Source organism: Psammomys obesus, unplaced genomic scaffold (assembly GCF_907164565.1).
Source record: "Psammomys obesus unplaced genomic scaffold, mPsaObe1.curated_primary_1811, whole genome shotgun sequence".
In the NCBI taxonomy this organism is placed as follows: Eukaryota; Metazoa; Chordata; class Mammalia; order Rodentia; family Muridae; genus Psammomys; species Psammomys obesus.
Genome location: NW_026596353.1, coordinates 1,580,710 through 1,603,765, shown reverse-complemented (window position 1 = coordinate 1,603,765; position 23,056 = coordinate 1,580,710). Strand labels below are relative to the sequence as shown.

Below are 23,056 nucleotides of genomic sequence, written 5' to 3'. Positions count from 1 at the left end.
CGCGTTCGGATTGCCAGGCTCCTTAGCGCTGAGCGGGCGGGGCGCTTTGGTAGCCGCGCTCCTCCCCAGCAGCCTTTTTTCTTTCTTTCTTTTTTTTTTTTTTCCGCACACAGCGGGATCTGAGGCCCGCGCTTCCGAGGGACGACTTGAAGCCACGCCTGCTCGCACCGCTTTTTGCCGGGCGGTTCCAACCGAAGTGAGCCTAGCCCTTGCCGCTCGTCACTCGCCCTCCACAACGAGAACGCCCTCCCGTCTTAAAGCTCCACGCCACACTCCCTGCGTCCTAGCGGGCGAGGCTCTGAGAAGCGAGCCGTGGAGTGGAAGGCGGAAGAATGGCAGACTCCTCGGAGCGGAGCGTGGAGTGAGTTGGGGGCGCAGCAGGGCGGAATTTAGGGGCGCCAGAGGTCTGCCCAAAGACCTCTGGCCAAAGAGCCTGGGCTGACAAGTAGCCGCGTTGGGGGACCGGGATCCCTCCAGCGGCTTCTGTGCGTGCTGGTATCCCAGACGCGGCTCAGAGTTGAAGTTGTGCGTGAGACTTTGGTGTTGGCTGCAGGCGGCTTAGCCCCAGGGTGCCTAGCTTTCGCATGGCAGGGGCGGGGGGTCGCGCTCAACCTTCTGGGTTTTATAAAAAGGAGGCTTGTTCTGGTATGTTTTTTTAGACAGGGTCTCTCGTAGCTCAGGCTTGCTCTAAACACGCTGTGTAGCCAAAAATAGCCTTAAACTCCAGATCCTCCGACCCCTCTCAAGTGCTGGGACTACACGCGTGAAACACCACCTCTAGCTGTGACCGTTTACGGCAGCGTTGCACTACCCAGATACATCTGTTAGAGTGAGCTTGGGAAGCATTGGAGCCTCCATCGTTCCTTCTTAGAATTCAAGTTTCCTTATTTCCTGAAAGGAGTTTTGTGGCACTGCTACGGGAAAAGTTGGGAAGTTAAGAAACAATTGCTTTAGAGTAATGTCTGGAAATTGATAAAAATCTACACCTGAGTGGGTTGTTGCTAGCACCCACGTATGCTCAGTGAAGGTCAGAACGCTTTCCACCCCATCGTAGCCTGTGAAGCAAAGCCTGTCAGCATAGGGTTCAGGAGGTGGAGGTGGGAGGATCCAGACTTCAAGGACAGCCTGTCTCAAAAAAAAAAAAAAAATTTTTGTTGTTGTTGTTTATCTTTGAGATAGGGTCTCACCCTGTAGCCCTGGCTGTCTTGGAACTCCTTGTGTAAAACTCGGAGAGATATGAATGAAATGAAATGAACTGCTCCTAGGTATGGCTGAGGAGGTTTATTGTAGCTATGAGGGAGAGCACAGCCAGAGGTATGGGAAAAGTCTAGACTACACCTGGCCAGCGGGCTGAACCAGGCCCTGAGTGGAAAGAGACAGCAAAGAGACACCTGGGAACCAAGAGACCAAATAGACAAAATGGCTGAAGTACATAGGGAGGGGAAGTGATGCCCAGGGTAGGAGTGGGGTGTGCCAACCAGGACAACTCTGTACTTGAAATGCTGGGAGAACCTAGAGGCCAGTGTCCACTTTGATATGCTAAATAAGCATCTCAACCATTTGTCCCAGGTTTCTTTAAGACCTAACAAGATCTACCTGCCTCTGCCTCTGGAGCTCTGCACTACCACACCCAGCCCCAGGCCAACTTTCTCTCCTTGACAAGTAAGTAGAAAGAAGTTACAATTCCAGCAGAGCCTGGATTCTAACATTAAGGTCTTACATTTGCATGCATGTCTGTGAGGAAAATTAATAGGGGGCTAGAGAGATGGCTCCATGGTTAACAGCACTTATTGCTCTTGGAAGACCTGGGTTCAGTTCCCAGGACCCATGTTGGGAGATCACAACTGCCTGTAACTCCTGCTCCAGGAGATCTTATGCTTCTTTCTAGCTTCTGTGGGCACCTACTGTTGGAATATATGCCACGCAGATGACAGATCTGGTATGAAAGATATTTGTTGGATGTAGATGGAGAGAGGGAAGGAGAGAGAGACATGGTGGGGGAGGGGGCAAGAGAGGAACAAGAGAGCAGAGTAAGAGAGAGAAGTAAGAGGCAGGGGTCCATTTATAGCAGGGGACACAGAGGGAGTTCAAGAACAGCCAGGGCTATACACAAAAACCCTGTTGCAAAAAGCAAAATAAAATAAAATAAAATAAAATAAAATAAAACATATTTAAAAAAAAATAGAGGAATATTTTAACAGGAGCAGACAAAGAGACCCAAATGGATGGGGCCAGTGGGGAGACCAGCTGCTGAGCTGTGGCTGGACACCGTAGGGTTAGGGCAGAGATTCTCATGTAGGACTGGTAGTCAGAGGTTGCTCTCAAGGATGGAAGGCTTAGTTAATCATTAGTCAGAATTCCTGAATCAAGAGGGTATTGCAGGATTCAAGAAGTATGGACATGTGTTCTGCCTGACCTGGGTCAGCACAAAGACTAGAAAGAGCCCTCCTACCAATACAAGAGTCAGAACAACCATTAAAGGAGTAATCACAAGCATAAGTCTGGTGGAGAAGTTCAAAATCCTCCTTAGAGCCAGGTGTAGTGGTTGTACCTCTGTAATCCCAGTACTCAGGGAGCACAGACAGGCAGATAGCTGTGAGTTCGAGGCCTGGTCTACAAGGCTACACAGTGAAACCCTGTCAACCCCGTCTTGAAAAAAAAAAAAAGAAAGAAAGAAAGAAAGAAAGAAAGAAAGAAAGAAAGAAAGAAAGAAGATCTTTCTTTCTGAAAGAAAGATCCTCCTTAGTGGGAATTAATCAGAGAACAGGTGGAGAGAAATGGGATTGCTACTGATGCCACAGGCATGGGAGAGGATGTTAACATGGATTTTAGACAATAGAGGATGTTGTGCGGAAGGCAGAATAATGATAGATATTAACAGTTTTGCTGTAGATCTTAGCCCAGCAGTTTTGGCTTTTATCTGTACCATTCCAAGGCTCTCTTCTTAGGGACAACCATGCTGAGTGGTGAAGGTACAGCTTGCTTTGGAGACCGTGGCTTATGCTTCATGAAGCTAGATGTCCCAGAACCCAGTGGGACTGAGATGTGAGAAAAGCAGTCTTCAGAAGAGAGAACTGAGAAGCAAAAGCCACTAAAAAAGAAATTTCTGAATCAGAGTGTCTGTTAGCCCTATGTTTTGTTTTCCTGTTTTATGTGTCCAAGTTTTTAGCCTAATGTGTGTGCCAAGTGCCCAGGAAGTCCAGAACTATGCCCCTGGAGCTGGAGTTACAGGCAGATACAAGCCACAATGTGGGCACTGGGAACTGAATCTGTAAGAGCAGCAACTGCCTAGCCACTGAGCCATCGCTTCAGTCCCCCATTAACTGTGTTGTAATTGAGAATTCATTATTTTTGCCTTCTATATTTGACTTAACACTGATGTAATAGGAGTTACCGTTAACACTATGGTGCACATATGCACTTTGACACATAGAATAAATTTTTTTTCTTTTTTGGGGGAGGGGAGGTGTTTGTTTTTTGAGACACGGTTTCTCTGTATAGCCCTGGCTGACCTGGAACTCTGTAGACCAGGCTGGCTTTGAACTCACAGAGATCCACCTGCCTTTCCCTTCTGGGTGCTGGAATCAAAGGTGGGCACCACCACTGCCCAGTTCATTCGTTTGTTCGTTCTTTCTTTCTCTCTCTCTCCCTCCCTCCCTCCCTCCCTTCCTCCCTCCCTTCCTTCCTTCCTTCTTTCCTTCCTTCCTTTTTTAAAGAAAAACTGTGACCCGACATGGTGGCATGACTTTAGTCTCAGCACAGACCTTTTCCTAAGCCTCAGGGAGCTCTACAATTGCTAAAGGGCTTTCTGTGCTTCCCTTCAGCCCTTGCTCTCCCAGAGCTCACTGTGAGAGCTCCAGGTTAGAGGGGTGTTTGCTTCTTAAGAGTTTGGAGGACAGCTGGGTAGTGGTGGCACACACCTTTAATCCCAGTGCTCAAAAGACAGAGGTAGGTGGATCTACAGTGAGTTCCAAGACAGGTAAGGCTACAGAGAAACCCTGTCTCAAAAAAAACAAAACAAAAAAAAAAAACCAAAACAAGAATGTGGAGGCCAGGGATCACCACCAGGTGTGAGGTGTGCAACAAGGTTGCTTTGCGTTGCCTCTAATCCATGATAACTGTCAAGGAGTGTAAACAGCTCAGACTACAACTCCTAGACCTCAGACTTCCAACCCTGAAGGGAAGGGAATGCAGTGGACACGGGACAGGACAAGGCCGTGTGGCTGAAGCCTCTGATGGGCAAGCCTGGGGCACCCTGAGGGACCACAGGGTAGTCTTTGTAGAGCTGCAGAGCCACATGCTGTCCATCCATGGCTCACACCCATGGTATGACTTACCCTAGCCGGAGAAGATGCTCCTTTCCCCAGCTCCCATAGCTGAGCCCCCTTCCATCTGTATGCTGCAGGGAGAAGCCTGCACCAGAAGACCCCAGCCCTGCTTTTGACCTGTAGGTGAGTCCAGAGAGGTTTGGGTTCCTCTGGAGCTGGAGCTTCAGGTGGTAGTGAGCCATCTGATGTGGGTGCTGGGGACTGAATGGCAGTCCTCTGCAAGAGCAGCAAACACTCTTAACTTGTGAGGCACATGGCCCAGCCAGGGCTGTGGAGTGAAATCTCTCGCTGAGGGGTTATTTCCTCACTGAACAAGACCTGAGTTTGGGTCCCTAGAAACCACATAAAAACGGCATGCAGTAGGGTCTGCAATCCCGGCACACCCCACAGAGAGATGGGAGGCCAAAGCAGAGTCTTTAGAAGTAGGCTAGCCTGGCATACACAACCATGGATGAAAAGGTGGAGGGTAAGGACCAACACTGAGCTTGTCCCCTGACCCCTAATGCAGGCACCATGGTACACACAGGCTATGGCACATGAGTACCTGTACTGACACAAACACCATACATACATAAAAGAACACAACCATTTTGTGACACATGGTCCACACGTTGTGGCAGCCTTGGTACTAGAATGGCAAAGTTGAATAGTTGCTGGTCATGATAGTGACCAAGGAGCCTAAGAAGCTGACCTTTGCAGAGAAGGCTATGTCCCCAACCCTCACCCTGCCACCTCCTCCATACCACTGAAGCTAAAGGGACAGATCCAGAGAGTTTCAAGGCTCTTTTCATCTTACCTTCTTTCCTTTGTCCACCTTGCTGACTACATCCTCTCCAGACCCTGTGTTGTGTGTGGCCTTGTCAAATTCTCTGACCCATCTTAAGCCCTCACAGCTATCACACCAGCCTAATGAAACAGGGATCTTGCCTGTGTCCTCAGAGGCAGTAAGGGGAACCAGTAGCCAGTATTCTTCTGTCTCCAATGCAGGCATGAGAAAGGGAGTACTCTTCCTGTGAGGCCCCCCCTCCAGCCTGTCCTGGGGCAGCCCTCACATGGGGCCCAGCTCTACCTGGCAGAAGGTGACTCTGGCCTTTGCACAGCTCTTGGAGCTAGAACAACAATTCTCTGCTCTCTCTTGCAGGAAGCCTGTGGCGACTGGTGCCCATGGTGGCGCCAAGCCAAAAGTAAAGAAAGTACAAGGTGAGTGCTGCCTGGTTCCTTTAAGGAAAGCATCTTTTGTTTTGTCTTCATTATTGATTTTTGTTTAATTTTTTTATTATATGTGTATTTATCTCATTGGAGGGGTGTGCATGCCATAGCGTGAGTATAGAAGTCAGAGGAAAATCTGGGAGTTGATTTGTCCTAGATGTGGGGTTCCAGGTATTAACCTCAGGTCATCGGGCTTGGCAGCCAGGGCCTTACATGCTGAATTTTCTTACTAGCTTGTTTTCTGATAGTCTCAGAGTGCAAGTTGCCAGTCAACTCCTGATCCTCCTGCCTCAAATGTATCACCATCATGAAAGAGTTGAGTGTTTTGGGGGGAGAGGTGTCACTGAAGTGTCACTTGAGTGCAGTTGGAGTTCAGGCTTTTGTGACAGGCCCCTTGAAGGCCTGCATTCCTCCTTGGAAGCTGCAGTCCTCATTGTGGACAGGCACTGCTGGCATGGGGCCACATGTCCAAGTTCCACCCTGAAACCTGATGAGCCTCCTAGTGTGGGTGCTAGAAAACAAATTCAGGTCCACTGAAGACCGGTGGAACCCATACTCTTGCTTTTCTGAATTATACTTTGCGGGACAGATAGGAGCAGGCATGGCATACATGTTAGACTCAAAGACAGTTGGAGTTATTTCTCTCCCTGCATCATAGGAGTCCTAAGGATTGAACATAGGCCCTCAGGGTTGACAGTGGTCACTTGGACCTGGTAGTTTTTTGTGGAGGTGGGGGTTTATTCCTGGGGATAGAGCCCAGGGCCTCACATATGCTAGGCAAGCACCAATCACTGAGCTACATCCCCAGTAGATATTTGTTTACTGATATGGCAGGGATAAAACATAGGTCCTCACCATGCCAAGCAAGCACCCTATTACTGAGTGGCCCCAGCCTGCCAGTCTTGTTTGTAACCTCCGACATGTTTGTATGCTGCCTGATTTTGTAATCATAGCCATTTCTTCAGGTGACAGTGTCTTCACAGAGACCCCCCACTGTTAGACATAGTTCAAGATGACTGGACACCCAGAACATTGATTTCCCCACTGTTGGAAGTAGCCAGGACCTCAGATCTCTGCCTTTGATCAAACCTATTTTCTAGCTGACATGGTGGCACACACCTGCCATTCCAGCACTTGTGAGGCTAAGGCAGGAGACTCTTCTGAGACCAGGAGTGTGAGGTCAGCCTGGGCAACACAGTCAGGAGCTACCTCCATGTCCAGTTGTAGACACAGGCCAAGCATCCAGACATCCCCAGCTCTGGGAGGGGCTACATAGTATACCAGAAACCCAGTGAGGCCCAGGATGCTCCGATGGGACAGCTGTGGCTAAAGAGGGAGGGCAAGGCAGGCAGCAGCTGAGTGGCAGTGCCCGGGTGCCTAAGGCCCCAGCGGCATGTCTCAGCCTGGAGTGACCCAGAGGGGATTCCTGGTCACAAAGCTGCTGGTAGGCACATGGCCGGGGCTGGTGGTGGCTGCTGGGTTCAGGAGCAGGGTCACAGTGGGGATCTGCTGTGATGAAAGTGCAGCAGAGCCTTTGAAGGGCAGACAGAGACCAAAGGAGAAGAGGCAAGCAGTGCAGAGATCTCAGGGTGCTTGTGTGAAGCAGAGCTGGGAAGTAGTGGTGAAGGAGAGCAGCAGGCAGTAGAGCTGGGGCAGCCCAAGTAGGGAAGGTTCTCAGTACCCATGGCCCATCCAGGGGTTCAGCAGCATGGGGACAGGAGGATCTCAAGGGAGGCGGTCCTGTCATTCTCAGTACAGTCTCCATTAGAGAATGAGGTGAGGGGAACAGGAATGAGGGAAGAACCCGTAGAATGCTGGGAAAAGAATGAAACTGTGAATGAAGCCAGGCTTACAGTGGGATATGGGTGGCACTGTGTCATAGCTGGGCTCAGACTCATCAGTCACCAAGGGAAGCCTCAGGGTCAGAGGGGGCCTGGCTATGAGTGAGTCTTATAAGGGTCCCACCCATGGTAAAGACAGGAGAGAGTGAAAAAAGAAAGAGTTTGGGCATAGACCTCCCCACCCCCAGAAGGGAAGGGGCCGACATGGCTCAAATGGGAGCCATGTTCCCTGATTTCCCTGATTCTGGGGGTCTCCTAGCTTCAGTTTTCTTTTTTTAAATCTGGTAGCCTCATTTAATTGGAAGCATGGCTTCTCAATTAAATTGGGGTACAGCAGAACACAGTATAGCTGTGATGAGTAATCAAGTGTTTCATGGTTGGCAAACAGGGTCTGAGATCTGGCCTGGGCACCTATGCCAGTAGACTGCAGGCTCAACAGGGTTGAACTGAACTAGGGTCAGGTTCCTCCTTCCAGGCTGCATTTTTCAAGCTTTGTCCTGGTGTGAGCCGCAGGCAAAATCTAGCTTGGCCTTTTTTATCCTTTTCCTGTGCTCCCAGAGCCTCACCTGGATCTCAGCAAATACATGCCATGCCAACATGGCAGTATTGGCTAGGGTTACAGGAATAGTTTTTGTTTGTTTGTTTGTTTGTTTGGGTTTTTTTAATTACATTCACTCACTCAGGGGTGGGAGCTGCCTGGTGCACACATGAAGGTCAGACCACTGCTCTTGGCAGTCATTTCTCTGCTTCTACCTTGGTTCTAGGCATTAAACCCAGGTTATCAAGCTTGGTGACAAGCCCTCTACCTAATGAGCCATCTCACTAGCCCCTGGCTTTCACTTTCTAGAATATTTCTGTATTGGAGCTTACTTCATGCCTTGATGTTTGCTTATACTATAAGGACCTGCATACACAAGGTGTTATAAATGTCTTGCAAATACTAAGTGTCCCATAGAAGTTACTACATGCGCTATGCATACCTGGGAGGCTGAAGGAGCCAGTGTGCAGGGAGCAGAAGGCTGGGTGCTTTTCCTGCCATTGAGCATGAAGGGCTGGTGGCCCCAGCTCTCCATTGTGGGGTTGTAGTCATGCTCTGGATCTTCATGGATCTTCTGGATCTTCATGTTCTATGCTATATTCACTCTTCCTGCAGGAGGAAGAGTGGTTGAATCCCGATACCTGCAATATGAGAAGAAAACTAAGGAGGTAATGAAGTTCTTTACTCCTGGAACCACTGTGAGTGGGTGGGACGGAGGGCACAAGGGCAGCCATAGCCCAATTCTGGAGGATACGTTTGGGACTTTTGCCAGCAGCCTCTGGCGCCTCCAGGCTTGGGATACAGTGACAAGTCTCTGGTGAGAATGGGATCAGGGTTAGTCAGTCTCCGTGTTCTGCTTCCTGCACCTTCTTTACTGCCTGTCTTGCTTTTGGGGCCTCTATTTTGTCAAGTCTGTTCTTCAGCACCACCCTCAATAACCGAGATGGCTCCTGAGGGACAGGCATTGACAGCAGGCATTTGGGGTGGGTCATAGGCATATCTTGCATGAGAAAATGATGTAAAAGTCTAGAATTCCCTCTGTAAATTTTCAGCTGTGCATTAGCAAGTCAAGCAGTCCTTCCTGCACATTCCTCTGGCACCCTGAAAGCTGAAGTGCTTAGCCAGAGCTGAGGAAGCACATTCAGGTCAGGAAGTGCCCTAGAGAATTCAGTCAGCAGCCGGATCATCCCTGGGCTGGCACCTCACCTCTGCACCTTTGGGCCTTTGGCCGTCAGGTTCCTGGTTATCTGGCAATGTCAATTTATAATAAGCAGAATGTTATGGTCAGCCTGTGCCTGGCTTCTGCTCCTGGAAAGAATGTTGGGGGTTCCAAGGGTTCCTGGGGCTGTGACTGGAGATCTTGCCTGAAGGAAGGGATTCTCACATCACCCTGCTGGCGGCTTCCCATGCCTGCTGATTCTTGTTGCTACCGAAGCTGCCTTGAAGGCTCGGCCACAGCGCCCCCATGTGTTCACAGGTAGCATTTTGATTCTGGTACTCCCACTTTGGTTCAAGACCCTGCTGCTGAGCCTTCTGCCCAGCAGGTGGTCTCTGCAGCTGAGTGTCTTTGAGTCTTGAGTGTCTTTGTTGTCATAGTAATACCTGCTGCTTTCTACTGAGGCTGGATGATTCTCAGAAGGTCTGTGCCAGTGGGGCACCCTCTCACTGGTTGAGGATTCTTGGAGGATCTCATCTCCTTATCCTAAGTGAAGCCAGTTCATGTCAAGTAGTCCTTTCCGTGTGGGGCAGGAGAGCACCTGAATCTGAAATTCAGTGTTTTCAGATTTTGGAGTAGGGGTGCTTGGCCTGTGTTGTGTGTTTCCATTCCTCTCTGAAGCTGGCTTCTACCCAGTGGTGAAGGAAGAGTGCGAGGCACCGCCCCCACACAGATGGTACTCCTCCTTGCTTCATCTGTGGTAACTGGCAGCGTGGCACTCACTGTTGCTTATGGCGGTGCTGTTGCTGTATGTAAGGTCCAAAGATTAATGCCAGTACGGAAAGTCATTGTCTCCTCAAGTCCAAAGTAATATGTGTAGAAAACAGTCTAAAAGAGAGAGAGAGAGAGAGAGAGAGAAAGAAAGAAAGAAAGAAAAAAGAAAACAGTCTCATCCTGGGAATGATACAGTTGGTCTCAAGGCCACAGTACACAGAAACACAGGCCCAATGAAATGGCTCAGTGCTGAAGGCAGTCCAGCAGACCCACTGATAGTTTCCTGTGTCTGATGCATGTTACCGTCCGCTGCTTAACAAAGTCTGCCTGTACTGTATGCACAGCTTCAAAGCTCCTCATTCCCTCCCTGGCCTCTCAGAAAGAGCATGGCCTAACCTCTGACTATCTGTGCCCATAACAGGTGTCCATGTCAGCCAAAGGAGAGAAGCCCTCTCAAGGAAGGCAGGCCAGTGCAGGGCCTAGGAGCAAAGGTAAGACCTAGCTACGGGTGGGAGGACTCCAGGATCAGGAAAGGGCCTGTCAGATCTCCCCCAAAGCAATCAAGACAGCCCCTCAGAGACATGCCCACAGGCCAGCTTGATCAAGATATTCCCTCACTTCCCAGGTGCTTCTAGATTGTGTCCAGTTGACAATGAAAACTGGGCACAATGGGGTGTCGGTCAGAAGGGATGTGGTTCAAGTGTTTATGATGGGAGCATGGGGCAGAGTGTCTGAGGGCAAAACATTATATCCACGGAACTCATTGCAGATCCAGGGAGCTGGCAGAGATTGGCCAGGAGCTGCTGCTTGCTGATAGCTTAGGGCTCTCCCAGTGGGGTGTCTGACATCTGGGCATTGGGAGCAGGAAGCAGGAAGATCAGGAGTTCTGGGTCATTGGCCAGTCATGCCATAGCACCAACACTGACAAAATGAAATGTAAAATCTAGTTGCTCAGCCTTGATACTGCTGACCTCTGGTCTAGCCAGGTCCTGGCCAGGTGCATCCTGTTCATCAAGGTCACAAACAGCAGTTGCATGGAAGTGACCAGGCTCAAAAAACAAATAAAATGTGTACATACAGCATTATGGGTAAGAGTCACTATTAGGCCAGTGCCCTGTTTAAACCCAGGCATGTCCCGGTCCCTGACTGGCCAAGCTCACTTGGCCACCTGAGAAAACCTAGCCTGGCTATGGTAGTCCTCTCCCTCTGCCTGCAGAGGAAGGGTTTTGCTTTGTTTTGTTGTTGTTGTTTTACACAGGGTCTCATTTAACACAGGCTGGCCCCAAAGTTGCTACATAGCTGAGTTCAGCTGTGAAGCTCCTGAGTGCTGGGTACAGCCCAAGGAGCCTAGAAGGGCTGCTGTAGTCACTCCATTTGACTTTGTAGAAAATTAACTTTGTTTTTTTTGTTTTTTGTTTTTTGTTTTTTTGGTGGGGTGGGGGTGAGACAAGGTTTCTCTGTGTAGTCCTGGTTGTCCCAGAACTCACTCTGTAGGCCTCAAACTCAGAAATCCACCTGCCTCAGCCACTTGAGTGCTCCGTCAAAGGTGTACCCCACCACGCTTGGCAGTAATTTGCTTTCCTAAAAAGAGATTTATTGAAGCTAGAGAGATGGCTCAGGAGTTGTTACCAACACCTGAGTTGTTCCTAGCACAAACATCTGGCAGCAAGCACAACTACTACAACTCCAGCTCCAAAGTATCCACCATCTCCAGCCTGTGCTGGTGCCTACACTCACAGACCTATGGTCAAAAAGCAAAAAATTAAGTCTTGAATAAAAAAGGTTTCTCCCCTGTGAGGTAACTCAGCCAGTACATGCAATTACTGCCGTGTCTGATGCCCTGAGTTCCATCCCTAGGACCAATGTAGTTGAAGGAGAGGAATAGAACCTGCTCTGAGCTATACAACAGTCTCACTCACCACAGGGCATAACTTTTTATTAAAAACAAAAGGCTTTGGAAGAGGCTTATTGTGCTCATGGTTCTGTAAGTCTTGCACACAGACGAGAGGTCTGAGGAGCTGCCTCCCACCTCAGCAGCGGAGCTCTGTGGGAGTCCAGCGTACACACACCTGAAAGAAACAGTCCTGGGGGGGCCAGGACTGTACCTAGGGTTGCGGGCCTCTGCCTCACTGGCCAATGGCATTGACCTTGGTGTTCTTTGGACAGAAGAAAGGCAGCTGATGGGAACAGAAGACCTGCAGTCCACCATGCTGGAAGGGCATGGCACAGCTCTACCTGACCTAGACCTCTCGGCCATCAAAGGTAAGTGGTTTCTTTCATACTGTGTCCCAAGGTTGACCTTGTAAGGATGCTCCCCAACCTCAGATATCCCTGTTGCTGATTTGACTCACTGCTGGGAGAGCATCGTGTGTCTTTCATGCACACCAGGCCTGGGATTGTGAGTCCCAGTATGTTCTCAGGCTGCAGTGCAGGTCTGGCCCTCTCCTGCCAGGTGGGTTGGCAGCAGCAGGTATGGGTCCCAGGTGGTGCTGGGGCAGGAGGATTGAGTCTTTGGCTATCCTAGACTACTCTCTAAGAACCAAATGAAAATCGCTTTTAAATAAATGAAATGTTCTTTGTCTTAGAGAAAAGCATGTTTCAGAAAGCTCCCCAGATAGATAGGACAATGCTAAAGAAAGCCGAGCCTGCATCCTTTACCACCCATGAGAAAAAGATCGTGCCTCGAAAGAAGAAACGGGTGAGTATGGGGACAGAGGACATGTCTGACTTTCAGGGGCTGAGGCAGCTGGCCCTCCAGGATGGAGGCCAGAGCTATGGCATCTGTGGGTCCTTGCTCAGGTCAGTGTGCCCACATATTGAGCAGGGACACCCATAAAATTCTCATCTCAGGGGAAATGAGAGCATGACTCAACATGCTTCATCCCCAGCCCTGCAGACACTTTCTTTTTGGACCTATAAAGTACACAGAGGTCAGGGTTCTGCTGTGTCCAGAAGAGCCACATCCACATGGCTCCCTGGAAACTGAAAAGCTTGGACCCCTGCAGGATCTACAGGAGACCATGGACATGATGGAGTCACAGACGCTGTTGCTGACCCTGCTGTCTGTGAAGGTAAGCACAACTGGGCCTCATAATCATCAGTGTGTCTTCTGTGTCTCCCCACTCCACCTGAGTCGGTCTCATACCCACAGATGGAGAAGAACCTGGCTCTACTGGAGGAGAAGGCTGAGAAGGACTTGGCAGCTGTGTGCCATGAGAGAGAAAGGCTGAAAAGGCAGGTGCTGGAGCTGCGGCACCAGCTGCTGCTCAGGCAGAAACAGGAGGAGCTGTCCACCTTCCTTGATGCTCAGGTGGGTCTGAGAATGCTCCTGAAGTCAGAGGAGCAGAGGGAGGCGGTGTCAGGGTATCACTGTTTATACTCTGCATGCTCTGCCTTAGTCCACTGATGTTAGCATTGGAATGTGGCTGAGTCAGGGTTCCTCATGCTTTGACAAACATCATGACCCAAAAGCAAGTTGGGGAGGAAAGCTTATTTGGCTTACACTTCCACATCGCTCTTAACCACTAAAGAAAATCAGAACAGGAACTCAATCAGGTAGGAACCTGGAGGCAGTAGCTGATGCAGAGGCCATGGACGGGGGCTGATTACTGGCTTGCTCTGCCTGCTGTCTTATAGAACCACCAGCCCAAGGATGACACTACCCAAGATGGGTTGGGTCCTTCCCATTGATCACTAATTGAGAAAATGCCTTACAACTGGATCTCATGGATCCATGTTTCTCAACTGAGTCTCCTTCCTGGCTAATGACTGTAGCTTGGGTCAGGTTGACACACACCCAGGCAGTGCACACTGTGTATGGACACAACCAAGTAGTACATACTGCATATGGACACCTGCCTCTGCCACACACCATGCAGAACAATCCTTGGCACCTGCCAGTTCTGATGGCAGGAAAAGCAGCTACTGCCCTCCCACCCTGGTTCTTAGCACAGCAGCTGTGTCCCATCCAGAGTAGGTCAGAGGGGAGCCTGTCACCTGACAGGCTGGCCCATGAAACTGGACTTGCAGTGTCGGAGCAGGACTTAGCCTGTACAAGGGCCGTTCCATCCCACAGGTAGTTCTTTTCTGTGTGGTTGAGCACAGCCTGTCTTACAGTGTCCCCATCCACCTGCAGACCGAGTTGCTGAGCCCTCTTGCAGCTGTGGCAGAACACTTCAAGGAGCAGTACAGGACACTGGCCATAGCCCTGGATACCACTCGACATGAGCTGCCTGTGCAGGCCATCCACATGCAGGGAAGTGGGCGGGAGCTCCTAGGTAGGAACAACAGCTTTGCTGTATGTCATTGTCACAGCAGGAAGGAGCCCCAAGGCCCACATGTGTCATATCCTAGGTGTCTCCACTCCAAGGTGATGTTAGAACCTATGTCCTCCCCAATGTGGTTAGGACATGGGCAACTGAGTCAGGGATTCCAACCCCAGGCTGCTCAGGGTGGGGGGCAGGGGCATGAAAGGGGATGATAAGCCCTGGGCCCTACCTTTCAGGTGGAGGTGTTGGTGACGAGGTCACTGGTAGACTAGTGCTATGTGCACTTTGGGGATTCTCTGAATCAAATGTCCTCATGGGGACGTTTTAGTGATATAGGGTTAGCTCACTATTCTCATATCCTCTTGTCTAGGGGTCACTTCCAGGACTCCTAAGGGCAGCTTGAGCTGTGGACCCTCAAGTCCTTTCTAGAAGTAGCAAGATGGAACTGGGCACAGTTGTATGTCTTGAAACCCCAGTTCTCAGGGACTGAGGCAGGAGGATCACTAGAGCTCAGGAGTCAAGAGGCCAGCCAAGGCTACATAACAAACCAAAAAAGTAGAATGACCTACGCCTATCATCTTGACCCTTGGGAAGCTGTGAGTTTCAGGTCTGTCTGAGCTACAAAGTGAGACCCTGGCTCCAAAAAAAGGCACCATGTTGACCTAGAGCCTGCAGCCATCCTCCACGGACTAAACTGCCCACAGCTGATTGCTGTACCTTGCACTGGCCTCCACACTGACTGCAGAGGTAAAGAGAGAGCAGTCGGCTGTATGCACTGCAGCCCCATGCAGGGAATGCTTGGTTGCATGTGTGCTGCAGGCCTGTACCTGGGACACTTGTGGCTGACAGCTGTTGTGGATGTCAGAAGCTTGGCAGTCTGGAACTGGAGGCCAGGAAGTACAGGGTCCAGGCCACATCTGATAGGTCCTCCTTGTCAGCTCACAGTGGAAGGACAGAGGATGAGAGAACAGGACAGCAGCTGGCAGCTAGAAACCTCCGCTCCTTTGGTCCACAGAGAGTCTTCCTGGGCAGTTGTCTGTGCGCGTGCTACCTGTGTATCTCAGTCCTGGGCATTCACTTTCCAGCCTGTGCCCTTGGCATTCACAGTCTGGAGACAAGTGAGCTCTCTGCTGAGGAGCCTCACTGCCTTTTCCCTTTTTGCCTGTGAGAGATAACCCCACCCCACACAGCACAAACAGCTTTTGGGCACCAGGGTCCTGCTATAATGGCCTATGTTTCTTCAGATGATCTGGAGCCAGCTCTGAGGACCACCCTGCAGCTCCTGGGTGAGCTGGGCATCTCCTCCCCAGATGCCAGCACACAGGTGCAGTGCCTGCTGGAGGAGTTCAAGGACTTGGTGGCCAAAAGGGACCTGGCACTCCAGAGGTATGAGGTGGGCCTCCCTCTCCATCCTCCCCTTTCCCTGCTTCATCCCTTCATCCTTCCCCTCCATCCTCCCCCTTTTTATTGGGGTGCTGGAGATGGAACCCCACCCAACTATTGAGTACCTCACAACCACTTAGTGGCCAGGCTATCTCACTGCAGCCATAGTGGCTGGCTGTTACTGTTCACCTCCCAGCCTGCTTCTGAATTCTGAGATACTGGGGTGTTGGGTGCAGTGGAACTGTAAATTCATACCATGTCAGAGTCCAGCAGAGCAGGACCTGAAACTGCCACTGGAGGGGAAGGCACCCCACACCCAGTCTCATGCACTAGACATTGCGGCCCTGGGTCAGCAGGGAACAAAGGGAGCCTTTCCCGGGCCAGACAGTGGCTCAGCACATGTTAAAAATGGTCCAGAATAGCGTCTTAGGCAGATGTTTTGGGGTTTATTGAGGGGCTGTTGTTCTGTTTGTTTTTCTGAGACAAGGTCTCACTATGTAGCTCATTCTGGCTTTGAGCTTGCATCAGTGCTTCTGCCTCAGCTTACAGAGTTCTGGAGTGGCAGGCATGTACCACCACACCAGCTCCTGTGGGTGGGTTCTTTTTTAGTATTTCTTTGTTGGCTTTTTAGGTGTGTTATTGGTTATTAACATTTATTATCAATATATCTTTCAGTTAAACAGTGGTTATTCCTAAACCAGCTGTAGACCCAAATCACCACACAGAGACTGGGATTTATTTAATTAACCTAGAGCACAATGCTGGGCAATAGTTACTCCATCCTAAACCTCCAAGCCTGCAGAGTTTCCTCCCATTCAGAGTTCCCACATTATATTTGCTTTTAGTCATATCTAACGTCCAATTCATCTCTCCTCCTGGTTCCAAGTCCTGTCCTGCTGATCTCTGCTCTCCTACTCCTCCCACTCACTTCTCTCTCCTCCCCTCCGGACCAGAATGTCCCACCCTATTCTCTCCAGCACTCAACATTGGCTGGTTGTTTAGTTCACAATTACAGCCAACAAATGGTGGCATGTTTACACAAACTTGAGATAGGTGATGCTTAGAATAAGCATCAAGATGCAATGTTTGGATTGAAACCAGATAGTGGGGTAGAGAGATCAGCATTTGAATGAACAAGGGTAAATTGTATACATTCCACAAGCACATTATACCAACTTTTTTTTTTTTTTTACGTGTTTGGGCACATAAATGCCAGGGCATGAATGTGGAGGTCAGAGGACAGCTTTGGGCATCTAGTTTCTCCTTCCACTATGTGGGTCCCAGGGATCAAACTGAAGTCACCACACAGACTTGGCAGCAAGGACCTCACCCACTAAGCTGTTTTGGCCACCCCCAAAGAATCTCGCTCTGTCTGCTCTCACAATGCTAAATGCTTTTATGGAGAGGCCCAAAGGACCATTGCAGGGACTGTGAAGCACACCACAGTAGCACTGTCCTACAGGGTAAGTCACTGGTAGATAGTTCAGCCATCACTCCCATGGAGTGGGAAAGTCAGGTGCTTGTTGCTCCTGCTTGTGGCCATGCTCTGGCTAGCACACGGTTTCTCTGAGCAGTATCCTAAGCAGTACAGCAGGTGCACCTGGAGTCCATATTGTGGCCTATGCCTACCGTCACCTAGAACTGATAGAGCCTGTGCAGACACCTGGCCATTGGCGTAAAGGACAGGTGGAAGGCAAGGCCATGTGGTGATAGGCTGAGTCTTACCTCTTAGCGTGGCTCCATCAGAGTCCCCTCCCATAAAATTTGCTTACAATTCAGGGTGTAGAGGGCATGCCACTGAGATCCCAGATACCCAGGAGTCTGGGACAGGAGAACAAAGGTATGCATTTAAGGCTGGCTACTGCCAGCATTAGAGCCAGACCCTGCTAGGCCTGACAGCATAGGCCTGTCATCTCAGCTACTTAGAGGGCTAAGGCAGGAGGATCATCAGTTCAAGGTCAGCCTAGGGATCTTGGATGCTGTCTCAAGAAGTAAAAAGGGAGGACTAGGAATGAAGGAAGCTCAGGGTCAAGAGTTCTTACTCTGCATGCACAAGTTCCTAGTTCTGTCTCCAGCAAACATATGAACACAAACACACATTTGCCCTCCAACTTTGCAGCCAATGCAAACATCCTACCCTGCCTTACAACTTTTGCTCACTTCCAAAGATTCCAAATAGAGTCATGAGATGGCTCAGCAAATAAAGCCTAATGTCCTGAGTTCAGGCCCCAGGACTGACGTGGAAGGAGAGAACAGACTCCTCTAAGTTTTCTTGACCTCCACAGGCAAGCTGCACACACAAACGCAAAGTGATTTTTTTTTTAACTTTTTCCAAGTTCTTGGTAATAGATAAAATTGTCCCTTCTCTTTCTCCGTCCACAGGCTTGTCAGCCAGGTGGATGAACTTTCCTCTCAGGCCAGTAAAGAAGCAGCCTTGATGAACCAGGAAGTCTGGGAAGAGGCACAAGGCACCCCCACCTGCAGCCAATGGTACTTCAGTCCAGATACCTTGAGGGACCACAGCCCCCTCCCACGACAGGATGAATCACAGAACAGACCTTGAGTGCTGTAGGCATCCCCCTCTAGCCCCCAACCCCAACTCCCACCCCACACTTTGGGAATATTTCCCAACTGCCTTTTCTACTCATTGACATTTCCTCATGCTATGTCTTCAAAGATTGAAGTTCAGCAATTCAGTGTAGCTGGTCTTTATAGGTTCTTATTTTCCCATTCTTTACTCTCCTCCCCCCATTTCACTACCTATCACTAGATAGGAGAGAAAAGATATAGGGGAGAGGCCAAGGCTTTCAGGAGACCTGTCCTGCTAAATTCTAATCTTTATCAGTTTTGATGGATTCCATTTCCTATGGAAATAAAAGCAAGTTCATGTCCCCAGCACACAACTTTGAGTGGCTTCCATTCTGATGTTCCCACACCCGTAGCCAGCATTTGCTACTTTTCAGGTTCTTCTCTCTTCCACCCTTCTCCTCCCCTTTTCTTCTTTTCCAACCCCCTAACATTACATAAGAGAGAAAAAAGGATAGAGAGGAAGGGAAAGTGCTCCCTGAATAAATTCAAGGGTGGGAAAGGGGTCAATGTTATCATTAGACTACTTGCTGCTGATTAGAGACATCGAGTTCCTTGGGCCAAGTTTGATCTTTGCCATCAGGGTATCTAATTTCTTCTTGTTGTTGTTTTTTTCTTTGTGCACAACTACTTAAACTTCTACCAAAACAACCAACAACCCACCCCACCCACTAAGACCCTAGCATTTATATATTCTCTGAAAAGTCCCCAGAATTACAAATGTCACACACTCGGCAGGAACTATCGGCAGCTGGTAAAATCACACCTCTGCTAGAGCAGGAGGCAAGTCATAGTCAGCTGCTGTGAAGCAGCCCCACATCCCACACCTGGGATTAAAGTGAAAACATTCCCATAATGTTGCTGTGGGTTTTTTGTTGCTGTTGTGTTTTTTGTTTGGGTTTGGTTTGGTTTGGTTTGGTTTGGTTTGGTTTGGTTTGGTTTGGTTTGGTTTGGTTTTTTCCAAGACAGGATTTCTCTGTGCAGCCTTTGCTGTCCTTGTCTCAAACTCACCTGCCTCTGCCTCCCGAATGCTGGGATTACAGGTGTGTGCAACCATGGCCAGCTTTTCTATGTTTTATAAAGAAACCAGAATTCTTACTACACTCATCTTTTAGTATATGGACTGATTTAATTCCACATTTTTTTCTAAAACTCAGTTTCTCAGCTGCTGTTGTTCCTTTCTCATTAACATTAAGAAATTTTAAATTTAATAAAGCGCTATTTAGTTTTTCTTTCTTTTTATAAGCATTTCTTTAAGATGCAATTAGATCTTTGTACACTGCTTGTTCTGGCGGATTGTGTGGTATATCTGTAATGTACTTTATATTGTAATATACAAAGAATTCAGGGCCATTGTCAGTCTTAATTTATAGCCCTATAATTGCCATACTCTCCAGTAAATGTGTACTTGCAGAATGAGCCTTCTCAGAACTCAACGCAGTTATGTGTGTGTATATATATATATATATACATATATATATACATATATATGTATATATATGTATATATATATACATACATATATATATATACATATATATATATATATATATATATATATCTCAACAGTATGATGTACAAGCTTTAGTTTCCCAAACTCTACAAAGTGAAACACATCCATCTGCCAGATCTCATTTCTTTTGGTACCCCTAGGGTTACTTCCAGTAGGCAGTGAAGATTTGTTGTACAAAGAACAAGTAGGACATTTTTTATAATGCCCTTGGCTTGCTGCCAGGTGATAGAAATTTTTTTTCTTAAACTTTACTGTTAGCATAGTGTTTTTCATGAAAACTTTGAGGCTTCTAACATTTCCTATTAATAGTTGGTCAGTTTCTTCATTTACTTGTGCTAATGGTCCTGGCAAGCATGTATAAGACCAAATATGGGTGATATATAATGGATAATTTCTATTTCTGATTGCCTGTTGCAGCTGAATTAATAACAAAATTCTGAATTGTCCAAAATAATTTTCTATATGCAGAATGATTCTTTCTGCATATTGAAAGTCAGTAATTAAGAGATTCAGGAAAATCTAATAATACCATTCTGATTTTTATTTAAACTGAAGCATATTGGCTTTGAATTGCATTACTCATTTTGTCTGACTTATAGCCTGACAATCCAACTTCTTTGTCTTAGTATAGAATTTAAGTGTTCATGGATTGGAACTTCTTTTATCATACATGGGAGAATCCAACTAGTGTGTGTGTGTGTGTATATATATATATATATATACACACACACACACACACACACACATATCTATGTCACTTGCTTTTTGGATATTTACTGTTAATTTCTCCCAAATAGTTGCTACAAGCTCTTCATTAGTCTTCCTTGACATAATCTCAGCATTAGTATAAGGCACTATATCTGCCCACACTTGATAAAATAAAAACATACTCTTATATTTCTGTTTTTTTTTTTTTTTTTTAAGAAACCAAAATTCCAGAATCCTCACTACAGTCCAGTATTCTGAAAATTTTGTGCACTTTGGTTTTGGTTTTAAGACAGGGTCTCTCTGCAAGGCCCTTGCTGTCATAGAACCCAGTGACTACCGGGTCCCTAGTCTCCGTCCTTGCTGCTTTAAAGCAGTCTTTTTTTTTTTTTTAAACAATTTACTTAATTTTATTTTCTGTGCATTGGTACAAACATATCAGAATTCCTAGAACTGAAGTTATAGACAGTTGTGAGCTGCCATGTGGGTGCTGGGAATTGAACCTGGGTCCTTTGGAAAAGCAGGCATTAACCACTGAGCCATTTTTCCAGCCCTAAAGCAGTTTTAATAAATTCTGATTGATGTGTGTTTATATATCCATCCTTCCATACTGATCCTCTAGCAAACCCTGACTACTGAGTCAAAGAACTATTAGCATTTTCACTTGGGTTCTGGGGACAACCCATGCCCTCACCTTTACATGGTAGCATTGTAGACTAAGGCTAACTGCCTCCAGATTCCAGAGGTTTCAATCCAAGCCCTGGCCTCTTCCCAACTGTACTGAAAGTGTCATGTGTGAAACAGGAAGAAGAGAAGCTGTGGTCCCAGAAGAGCCTTTCAGTATACATTCCAGGGACTCAACTTCGTTCATTCCGCTGGGACCATGTTTGCTTGGTTGTTTGGAGACAGAGTTGTTCTGTGTGTCCCTGGAGGCCCTGAAACTCACTCTGTAGGCCAGGCTGGCCTCAAACTCACAGAGATCCACCTTCTGCTTCCAGAGTGCTATGATAAGGGCCTGAAAAGATGGTGAAAGTGTCTGCTACCAAGCCTGGTGCTCTGAGTTTGATCCCTGGGATGAATGGGAAAGACCCAACTCTAGCAAATTGACCTCTGACCTCCACACACAAAGGTATAAACAATAAATAGAAAAAAAAAATTTTAAGATTTATTTATGGGCTGGAGAGATGGCTCAGCAGCTAAGAGTACTTCCTAAATGGTCCTGAGTTCAATTCCCAGCGACCACATGGTGGTGCCCTCTTCTGGTGTACAGGCACACATAGAAGAAGAACACTATATAAATAATAAATAAATAAATATTTTAAAAGATTTATTTATTTATTATGTCTACAGTGTTCTGCCTGCATGTGTGCCTGCATACCAGAAGAGGACACCAGATCTCATTGTAGGTGGTTGTGAGCCACCATGTGGTTGCTAGGAATCGAACTCAGGACCTTTGGAAGAGGTTAAGTGCTCTTAACCTCTGAGCCATCTCTCCAGCCCCTAGAAAAAAAAATTTAAGGAAACCAGATTGAGCCAGCATTGATGGTGCATGCCTTCAATCCCAGCATTTAAAAGCCAGAGGCAAATAGATCTCTGTGAGTCCAAGGACAGCCTGGTTTACACGGCCTTTTAGTTTTGGTTTGTTGTTTTCAATTTTGGTTTTGGGATACTTTTTTTTTTTTTTTTTTTTTGTAACCGCACCCTTGCCTTCTCCACACCACCACAGACGAGTGGGGAGGAGAGACGAAGGGCCCGCTGGCAGAGGAGTGGGCGCCATTCACAATGAATGGCCATTCGCCATGAATGTCTGTCCCTCACCTGGCGCAGCTTAGGCCCCGGCCCGAAGACAGGATACTTTTCTTGATACAGGGTTTCTCTATATAGTCTTGGCTGTCCTGGAACTTATTGTGTAGACCAGGCTACCCTCAAACTCTGAGGTCCTGCAAGACCCCATCTTTAAAAAAATCAATCAACAAATAAAAATTCAGAGCATTTGGGGCAGAGGCAGGCGGCTCTCTGTGAGTTTGAGGCCAACCTGGTCTACAAAGTGAGGCCAAGACAGCTAAGGCTACACAGAGAAACCCTGTCTTGAAAAAAAAAAACCAAGCCTTAGGATCATGGTCATCCTCAATTCCCTGGTAAACTTAATAGCCTGGGCTACATAAGACCCTGTCTTCAGAAGTTAAAAATAGGATAAGCAGGGGGCTGGAGAACTGGCCTCTTCCAGAGGTCCGGAGTTCAATTCCCAACAACCACATGGTGGCTCACAACCATCTCTAGTGGACTCTGATTGCCTCTTCTGGTGTGTGTATTAAACAAAGCACTCATACACAGAAAATAAATACTTTTAAAATAGGATAGGCTTATAGGCCAGTTAGTGCTCTGCTTCCCTGGTGTGCACAAATACTTGATTTCCTCCCCAGTTCAGAGTGGTTTCCACCATTATTCCCAGCGCATGGAGGTGGGGGCAGTGTGGCTGCTGAGGCCAGTGTCAGCTCTGAGAAGGCTGAGGATGGATGATCCTGAGACCAGGAGTCAGGGACACAGTGGTGGGAAACAGAAATGATGGCAGACATTTTCATGACACCATGGGGTGGGAGTATTTAACTTTGATTGAAGATGACTGGTAGGTTCATGCTGCAGAAGATCCTGTGGATCCTCTGTAGACAGTGATAGTCCACCCCCCTCCCTGCAGTGCCTCCTCCTCCTCCCCCCTCCCTGCAGTGCCTCCTCCTCCTCCCCCCTCCCTGCAGTG

General features: G+C 48.1%; 1 protein-coding gene across 5 annotated transcripts; it reads left to right on the top strand.

The window, feature by feature from the left end:
- The first annotated feature begins 2 nt into the window (after positions 1 to 2).
- Positions 3 to 19,184, top strand: Haus8 (HAUS augmin like complex subunit 8). Of its 5 annotated transcripts, none has more exons than XM_055597357.1 (11): positions 3 to 361; positions 5,470 to 5,528; positions 8,532 to 8,584; positions 10,268 to 10,337; positions 12,016 to 12,108; positions 12,432 to 12,544; positions 12,852 to 12,917; positions 12,998 to 13,156; positions 13,982 to 14,123; positions 15,359 to 15,500; positions 17,880 to 19,184. In XM_055597357.1, exons 1-11 carry the CDS (start codon positions 333 to 335, stop codon positions 18,058 to 18,060), a joined length of 1,107 nt encoding a protein of 368 aa, XP_055453332.1. In that variant the 5' UTR covers positions 3 to 332; the 3' UTR covers positions 18,061 to 19,184. The 5 variants fall into 5 exon arrangements, with proteins under 5 accessions (XP_055453332.1, XP_055453333.1, XP_055453334.1 ...); XM_055597358.1 differs by having other exon boundaries at positions 12,013 to 12,108; positions 13,007 to 13,156; XM_055597359.1 differs by having other exon boundaries at positions 12,013 to 12,108; positions 15,359 to 15,507; positions 17,880 to 17,983.
- Positions 19,185 to 23,056: the final 3,872 nt, after the last annotated feature.